The following is a 9,535-nucleotide window of genomic DNA, read 5'->3' on the forward strand; positions in this document are numbered from 1 at the left end:
GGTCGCTCTGTAAGAATATTTCTTTAGTGCCTCCCTTCACAGATGTGTCTGTATCAGGATGGGTCTAAACAACATGGTGTAAATGCAGTTGTTGGTGAGCCTCATTTCCTGTAGGAGGTGAACAAGAGCAGAGATCTGTTTCCCTTCAGAGCACAGAGGTTGTTTCTGTTCAGAGAAAGTCAAACTGTCTGACAGTCACTGAGAGACGGTGAAACGGCACAGCACATGAATCAAATGGACCAAACAAAATTCTGCTGTTCAGTCTGTTTGGATCTACTGAAGGATCCGGTGACTATTCCCTGTGGACACAGCTACTGCATGAATTGTATTAAAAGCTTCTGGGATGAAGAGGAAAAGAAGAAAATCTACAGCTGCCCTCAGTGCAGACAGACTTTCACACCGAGGCCTCTCCTGGTGAAAAACACCATGTTAGCAGATTTAGTGGAGGAGCTGAAGAAGACTGGACTCCAAGCTGCTCCTGCTGATCACTGCTATGCTGGACCTGAAGATGTGGCCTGTGATGTCTGCACTGGAAGAAAAATGAAAGCCTTCAAGTCCTGTTTATTCTGTCTGGCATCTTACTGTGAGAAACACCTTCAGACTCATTATGATTCACCTCCATTCAAGAAACACAAACTGATGGAGCCCTCCAAGAAGCTCCAGGAGAACATCTGCTCTCGTCATGATGAGGTGATGAAGATGTTCTGCCGTACTGATCAGCAGAGTATCTGTTATCTTTGCTCTGTGGATGAACATAAAGGCCACGACACAGTCTCAGCTGCAGCAGAAAGGACTGAGAGGCAGAGAGAGCTGGAGGTGAGTCGACAAAACATCCAGCAGAGAATCCAGGACAGAGAGAAAGATGTGAAGCTGCTTCAACAGGAGGTGGAGGCCATCAATCAGTCTGCTGATCAAACAGTGGAGCACAGTGAGAAGATCTTCACTGAACTGATCCATCTCATCCAGAAAAGAAGCTCTGATGTGAAGCAGCAGATCAGATCCCAGCAGGAAACTGAAGTGAGTCGAGTCAAAGAGCTTGAGGAGAAGCTGGAGCAGGAGATCACTGAGCTGAAGAGGAAAGATGCTGAGCTGAAGCAGCTCTCACACACAGAGGATCACATCCAGTTTCTACACAACTACCCCTCACTGTCAGCACTCAGTGAGTCTACAGACTCATCCAGCATCAATATCCGTCCTCTGAGCTACTTTGAGGATGTGACAGCAGCTGTGTCAGAGGTCAGAGATAAACTACAGGACATTCTGAGAGAGGAATGGACAAACATCTCACTGACAGTCACTGAAGTGGATGTTTTACTGTCAGATCCACCAGAGCCAAAGACCAGAGCTGAATTCTTAAAATATTCATGTGAAATCACACTGGATCCAAACACAGCACACAAACAGCTGTTATTATCAGAGGGGAACAGAAAAGCAACAGCAGTGAAACAACAACAGTCTTATTCTGATCATCCAGACAGATTCACTTATTGGTTTCAAGTCCTGAGTAGAGAGAGTCTGACTGGACGTTGTTACTGGGAGGTGGAGTGGAGAGGGGGAGGAGTTAATGTAGCAGTCGCATACAAGAATATCAGCAGAAAAGGATTGGGTAATGAATTCGGATTTGGACATAATGACAAATCTTGGTCATTAGATTGTAACAACAACAGTTATATATTTTGGTACAATAAAATCCAAACTCGTGTCTCAGGTCCTCGTTCCTCCAGAGTAGGAGTGTACCTGGATCACAGAGCAGGTATTTTGTCCTTCTACAGCGTCTCTGAAACCATGACTCTCCTCCACAGAGTCCAGACCACATTCACTCAGCCGCTCTATGCTGGAGTTTCGATTTGGCGAAATGGAGACTCTGCTGAGTTGATGAAAGTGAAATAGACTGAAGTCTTTCATATTGTGGGTTTAAATCTGTATTTTAGTTTCATTTTATTTTCTCTCCATCATTTCTGCACAGAGATCAGCTGTCAGTCAAACATTATGGGTGGTACCTCCACATCTTCTAGTTGTTCTCTTGATGTTTCTGAGTTTTTAAAGGAGATCTTTCCTGTGACTGTTTATGGAGGCTATCACTGCTCATCATCATTTTGATTTACTAAAATATTTCTGCACATAAAAATGTAAACTTCTCTATCCTCTAAATGTTTCTGGAATATTTGTATTGAAAAATGTCGACATTTCTCTTTATGAGTATGGCAGACCATGTGTGTGTGTTTGTCTTTGTTTTTGTCAAAATCATCAAACAAATGAGGAAAAACTGTGATTTTAATGAATGAATTCATATATTGTGTTGATGTTTTATTGTGTGAATAAACTGGAAGGTTTAACTATAAATCAAACTTTGAACAAAGTCTTTTCTTCTGTCTTCATTCCAGGATCTCACTCAAATCTGATGCAGAAAATATGAAACTAATCTGAGAGAATAACTGAAGCAGTTTTCCTCCTGAAGCATCACAAAGTTCAGAGTTCATGTTTAGAGCAGAAGATTCAGCAGTCGCTCTGTGATTTTTAAGCATATGTGCCACATTTAAACCACAGTGTTAGACTTGTTCATAACAACCAGAGAAAATCATGTCAGTTACATCCTGAATTTGGCTGCATTGAAACAGTAACGGTGACGGTGATGACAAGCTGAGACAAAAAGGTAATCACTTATTCCACTTCCTCACCCAAAGTGGAACCTGCTCCCATCTGGTTCCCCCTCTCCACCTGCTCTAAAACAGAATAAATGTAAAGATTCCTGAATCAGCACATGAAACCTAGAGTTGACTTAATGATGCTCACAGAAAAATATGTTTACCTCACAGATGTCTGTGCAGGTTCTCAGTCATCCAGCTCATGGTAGTCTAAGGAGCTGCTTAGGTTTACCTCACATGTGAGATCGTGTGCCTTGGAGTGCATTATGGACAGAAAAGTTTCAGGTCCATGAGGTGAGCATATTCTGGATGTGCAGAGATCAACTTATGCAAGTACGGCACAAACGTGCATGTGACTGCTGCCTGATGTTACCTCATCCAAAAGTATTAAAGGATGGGCATAAACTTCCTGTCATTTTGATCAATTTGTAAAACACTCCAAAGTCTCCTGTAAGAATGCAGTCATGGGAATGACTGCCACGTAAAAGAAATAAATTCATCTTAAATGCATGTATCATTCATATAAATACAATTTCAGTTTTTGTTTGGTGTATTGAGGCTGTGTAACATGACAATAGAATGGAAGCTGATAAAATATGTAGTTCATTGCATAACAAAAATGAAATAAATGTAATAATATTGATGAAAGTGTATTTACCTTATTGGGAGAAATCAGATCAAAATGTTCCCACGCGGGGGAACTTTCTCTTTCTGACAGGCTCCATCAAAATAAGCAGCAGTTTAACACAATTCACCTCTTTATCATCCACAAGCCAACAAATCGCCCACACTAACCCACAGAGTGTCAGTGGATCCATTGAGCTATTTATACATTCATAAATCGCACCAATACTCGAAACACTTCCTGAACCAACAAGGCTTCAAACATCATTGGTGACGTCACACGGCCAAAAAAACCACAAACTAAGGATCTTGGAACTAAGGAGTTTCAAGATTTCTCGACACACGGTCTGAAGCATCAGCACGATACAACCCATCACTAGTAATCACTCATCGGTGATGACTCATCTACTACTCAAGGCTAAAGATTTCTCTCAGTTGCTGCCAGATTGTTGCTCCTACTTTGGTCGTGTAGTTTGACCATCATGTTCTGTGTTTTGGGGTTTATGAGAAATTCAGTTTTCTCTTTTAGACTTAAGTGTTTCTCTTCTGAGCTTCTTCATATTTGCTAACCTGTGCAGAGAAACACATGGAGGAAATCTATTTGGATTCACCTGCCTGCCCCACTCGCTCGCCCCACTCAGAAAGAAGACACCAAAATATTCATAATTCAGTCTTTGCTGATTGTTTGTGGCTTTAATACACCTGTTGAACTTTTATTCTGGTGTCCTGAACTTGAGTTTACATTTAGTTTGGTTCTTGACAGAATTCTTTTTTGCTTTTTAAATGCACTGCTCAAAAAATAAAAACACTTTCATGTAGCATCAAGTCACTACTGATAGCATGAGGTGATACCTGGATAGAGTTTTCACGTGTAGTCCAGTTCCTCCAGGATGGCACAACGATACATGCCATTGTCAGAAGGTTTGCTTTGACTCCCAGCACAGTCTCAAGAGCATGGAGGAGATTCCAAGTAACAGGAAGTTACTATAAAAAAAAAGTGTTGGACAGGGCCATTAAATGTCCTTAAGTCATCAGCAGGACCCATATCTGCTCCTTTGTGTCAGGACGAACGAGATGAGCACTGCCAGAGCTACAAAATGATCTCCAGGAGGCCACTGATGAATGTTTCGGACCAATTAATCAGAAACAGACTTCATGAGGGTGTAGTCTCTGTAATGAATGAGTGAACTGCTTGCACTGTTAATAAATACAATAAAACAGATCATATATTAATGGATAATAACTTTTTTTTTTCAAATTTAAATAATGGAACCAAACAATACAACAATTCACCAAAATTTTACAAAACTGTGGATGCTGCTGTAACTGCACAATACAACTGCAGTGAGAAAAGCTTTGGGTCTACAGGTTTATTTTTTAACTTTAAAAAAAATGTAATGCAAAAGTTTTGTTAAATCCCTCAAATTCAAGCTAAATATCTTCACATGAATTAAATATTCATGTTATGATTTTAAATCCACTGTGATTGTATTCACAGGCAAAATTTAAACTATTAAATCAAATAATCTATAATCCCCTTATGTAGAACAATCGCATGTAAAAATTAGTTTGATTTATTGGAGACACTTGTTCCCATGCCTCATTCCCAAAGTTTGGGAAGGAACTAACATTATAAAGTGTCATGAAGTGCAAGGAAGGCCAGGAGTGCCAAAATGAATTAATTAAATACACCATTAAATAATTAAATAAATGTTACATTAATGAAAATTGGAGTTAATTCATTAAACAAATATTTCAAATATTAAATAAATGCCCATTCATTTCATTAAAAACATTTAATAAATTAATTATTTATTTATTTAAATATTTTAAATTAATAAAACATTTAATTAATTAATTAATTATGTATTTAATTCATTTTGGCATTCGTGACCTTGTGGTTGTCTTCATTAACTTATTTTATCTGTCAGCCTCACCCATCAAAGTGAGGGCAGGGGTAAACTCTGATCGAATCAAAACCATTGCTTTGGGCTGGTGGACATTCTTTTTAGTGGACGTTTGTTAACAACAACTGCGAACCTGTAGAAAATAATTGAACTGTACTTTGAAAAACCCTGTTTGTGTGTCACCAAATACGCTTTTAATTTTTTTTGCCGAGAATGTAGTGGTTTAATCTTCAGATATCTGGTCAGTTTGTCAAGATGGAGTCTCTTTGCAAAAGTGCTTCGATGATTTTGGAGATGTCTGCCCAGCCCAGTCTCATGGCAAAGCCTGTGATAGACCCGCTCGCCTCGCAAGAAGTCCAGCTGTTATACTGCTGACAAAGCGCAGATCCCAGTACACAACTGTCATAACCCCCGCTGACTGTCACCTCTCGGAGGTTGAACACTGACTTCATTTACTGAGGTTGTATCTATTGCGTCTTTATCTCCTGATGTTCATATGTGTCATACTTGTTTCAGTCACCAATTCTAATTTATAACTAATATTAAAAACAGAGGAGAGAGAGCAAATAAATCTGATAAACATCTGATCTTTGTGCTTTTTGTTTAGTAATCAGCGTGACCTGTGTGACCATGACCCTGATGAAGGCCACAAGCCGATACCCGTTGGTCAGTCAATAAAGTTGTTCCTCTTCCCTTTGAGTGTTGCTGGAGTTCCTGTGTTGTGATTTTTTCATCCTCTCCACGCACCTTGGAAGTAGGTCAAGTTGTGCCAGAAATTTCTGCTGTGTTTCCGTCATGTAGTAACTGTTAGGTTTAACTGTACGAAGCTTGTTCGACACTATGAAACACATACAGACTTCACAATGTTCAACTAATATTTTCATTGTGAATATTTATCATTAGGGTAAACAGGCAGTCCAGCTGCTGTCTAGAGCCCTGTATACATGGAGTAACATCAGTATATTAAGGATATCTTTCCGTTATCTGGAATCACTGACCCTAACTCTGGGACCAGGATAAACCGTCACACAAAGCTGGTTATTAGCTCTCTAAGTTAACCCAGGGTTTCCCAGTGCGGGCACATGAAAGTGTGTCAAACTAATCTAATGGTCATCTACGATCTAATTCATGGGTCAAATCGATATTCTTTTACAAAAAATCATCCTTATTAGTGCCAGCTATTCCGGAGACGTGAAAATCTGCAGTATAAAGAACACAAAAATATATCAGTTAAACTCAACACTGCTGTAAAAGAGATGAACGCTTCAGTTTTTTGCAGATCAAAGTGGGTTCAATGTGATTGGTTGAACAGATGTTCCTGGGTGTTCTGTGTTATCTGCATTTCCATCAGCGTAAAAGACTCAGCAGCAGATTAGAAACAAACAGAACAACATTTACACATTAATGAATCACAAAATTAAAGACTGAGTGAAAATGTGGCACTTCCAGCTCATAAATAATCGAAACGATCAAACCTGCTCCGACAGTTTGAGTTTTTATTTCCTCAGCTGGAGACTCGCTGCTGTTTAAAGGTTTGAGGGCAAAGATTAGATATAAAAGCAAACATCAAATACAGACTCAGTCTACATACACATTTGATTTGAGGTCAGCAATTACAGTTTCTGTGTCCTGTTTTATGATCATATATGTAAAATTGTGTTTAGCCAAAATGACAAAGGTAAATAAAGTTGTGTTTTTGTCTTTATTAAGGATGCTCATCAGGGAAACACCTGGGCAGACCCACTATTTTCATCATCAAGACAGTTTGTTTTTCAGTTTTTAAGTATCATCTGTACAGCTGATGAACGACCGCTTTTTAGTTTCAGAGACATGATGGGTGCTGCCCAGAGTCTGACGTGCGTCGATCCAGGTGCTCAGTGTCTGACTTGGTTAGCTAAAGTTAACTTGGATAACTTCTATCACAGACAACGCCCACGTGAGCTGTGCCCTTGGAAATCTGGACTCATGTGGACTTTCTATGGACAAAGGTAAGAATTGTACACCATTATACTAAAATAAATAGGCTTTTTCCTAAATAAACATGCTATATTATAAACTATGATATAAATCTTAAGGCGCTATTAACATGTGTTGCGTTTAGCAGTTTCACCCCAGTTCTTAGGCCTCCACAGACGACACCGGAACTCAGTAGTTACCTCACAAATCCTTTATTCATCTTCACTCATGCCTTCTAGAACGGAGATGTACAGGGCCCGGCAATTCCTCTGCAAAATCTCAACCGTTTGTCTGTTACAAACTGGTATTTTCTGGTATTCCAGAAGCCGCTGGAGAGGACGCGGAGGCCACGGTAAAAAGCTTCATCAAAAACCACCTGAAGCTGCCGGAGGACACGGTGAAGAACATCGTCTTCGATAGGGTGCATCGCCTCGGCCCCATTCGGGCTACGGCCGGGAGACCACGTCCTATCGTGGCCAAATTCGGCCACTTCAAACAAAAGGAACATGTGAAAAGCCGCGGCAGGGAATTAAAAGGAACGGACTTCAGCGTGAACGACCAGTTCCCCAAAGAGATCCTGGAACGACGCAGGGTCCTCTTCCCAATCCGACGCGGCTTCATCCAGAAGGGCTCCCGCGCTGTCATCGCTGTGGACCGGCTGTACGTGGACGGACAGCTCCACCGCGACCCCGACATCACTCCGTGGCTGTATTAACTTCACACCAGATAAGAATCCGCTACACCCTTTCCCCATCCACTCACACTAACTTGCATTAACATCTGTTTAACTTACCAGTATCAAATCGCATCTTAGGTGTGATATCATAGCAGTATTAACACCATCACTCTCCGTCAATGGTTTGATTAGAATGTTTCCGGTTTTTCTTTTTTTTTTTTCTTTTTTTTTTTTTTTTTTCTCTCTTCTTGTTTTTTCTTCTCTCCTTTTCCCCTCTTGTTTTTATGCTGCTCACCCTTGTCCTTGGTTTCTTTCTTTTTTCTTTCTTTCACTGCTTCGATCACCTGCTTCCACACTCATCCACAAACAACATCCTTTATTTCGACACATACGCACAGCACGATCACGCACAGTCATGCGCTCAACGGCAGCACATTTACATCACTCAGACAGCGCACACAGTTGTATAGGATACACACATTTAACCCAAGCGTACTCATCTTAGTAAATATGCAAACACATAGTCAGACTCAGGGAGCATCTCGCCACACACTTTTTCTCTCTCTCCCTCTCTTTATTTATGAACAAGTGATGTATTCTCTCCACCTGTCTAAGCGACACACACAGCATACACCCCTAGTTATACACAGACATCTATGGGTGCACTGAGATTCGTTACATGGAATGTAAATGGAGCTGGCTCCAGAGAAAAGAGGTTAAAAATATTTAACCAACTCAAAAAACTACAGGCAGATGTTGTCCTTTTACAAGAGACCCACAGACCTCTTAGAGGTTCGAATGAACTTAAAACACCTGAGTTTCCTAATGTGTTCTCAGCTTGTTATAATTCTAGACAAAGGGGAGTAGCAATTTTAATACATAAAAATATTAATTTCACAGTACTCGATACAGTTATAGATCCAGAGGGCAGATTCTTAATCATTAAACTATCTATACTTGATAAAAAGCTATGTATTGTAAGTGTATATGGTCCAAATGTTGATGATCCCTCATTCTTTCACAGTTTTTTCAGTGCACTCTCTGAACACTTAGATGGCACACTTGTTCTTGGAGGCGACCTCAACCTTGGACTAAATGAAGAAATGGATAGGCTCAATACAGCAGGAACTCAGCGTAATTGGCAGTCCACAAATATAATCAAACAGTATATGAGCGACTTTGGTCTTTGCGATGCATGGCGCTCCCTTCACCCCACCAGTAAGGAATATACTTTTTTCTCACATGTTCATCACTCCTACTCTCGTCTGGATTATTTTTTGGTCAGCAGCTCACTGCTGAGTGACATTTCAGACACTGAGATTCACCCTATAGCTGTCAGCGATCATGCTCCTGTATCTTTAACACTAATGCACAAGAATAATACTACGCCAAGTAAAAACTGGAGATTTAATACATCACTGCTTAAAGATGAAGACTTTATTAAATATTTTAAAAAAGAGTGGACTTCATATTTAGACTTTAATGACACTCCCGGAACATCAGCTTCTGTTTTATGGGAAGCAGGGAAAGCCGTGATGAGAGGTAAAATAATTTCTTTCTCATCACATAAAAAGAAAAAAGAAAACAAAAATATTCAGGAATTAGAAAAAACCATCAAATCACTAGAAGAAGCCTACGCGTCCCACCAAGATCAGGAAACATTGAACAAAATACGCAAAACAAAACTAGAATTAAATGAGATAATTGATAAAAAAACAAAATTCTTA

General features: G+C 40.0%; 1 protein-coding gene across 2 annotated transcripts; it reads left to right on the forward strand.

The window, feature by feature from the left end:
* The first annotated feature begins 204 nt into the window (after window positions 1-204).
* Window positions 205-2,486, forward strand: LOC134616524 (tripartite motif-containing protein 16-like). 2 transcript variants are annotated; one of them, XM_063461373.1, is made up of 2 exons: window positions 304-1,839; window positions 2,469-2,486. In XM_063461373.1, the coding sequence occupies exons 1-2, from the start codon at window positions 319-321 to the stop codon at window positions 2,484-2,486; spliced, it is 1,539 nt and encodes a 512-aa protein (XP_063317443.1). In that variant the 5' UTR covers window positions 304-318. The 2 variants fall into 2 exon arrangements, with proteins under 2 accessions (XP_063317442.1, XP_063317443.1); XM_063461372.2 differs by lacking the exon at window positions 2,469-2,486 and having other exon boundaries at window positions 205-2,113.
* Window positions 2,487-9,535: the final 7,049 nt, after the last annotated feature.

This window comes from Pelmatolapia mariae, linkage group LG18 (genome assembly GCF_036321145.2).
Source record: "Pelmatolapia mariae isolate MD_Pm_ZW linkage group LG18, Pm_UMD_F_2, whole genome shotgun sequence".
NCBI classification, from domain to species: domain Eukaryota; kingdom Metazoa; phylum Chordata; class Actinopteri; order Cichliformes; family Cichlidae; genus Pelmatolapia; species Pelmatolapia mariae.

Bases quoted from the DNA above. Each gene is read 5' to 3' on its own strand.
- LOC134616524 (XM_063461372.2), top strand. From the start codon at position 226: ATGAATCAAATGGACCAAACAAAATTCTGCTGTTCAGTCTGTTTGGAT.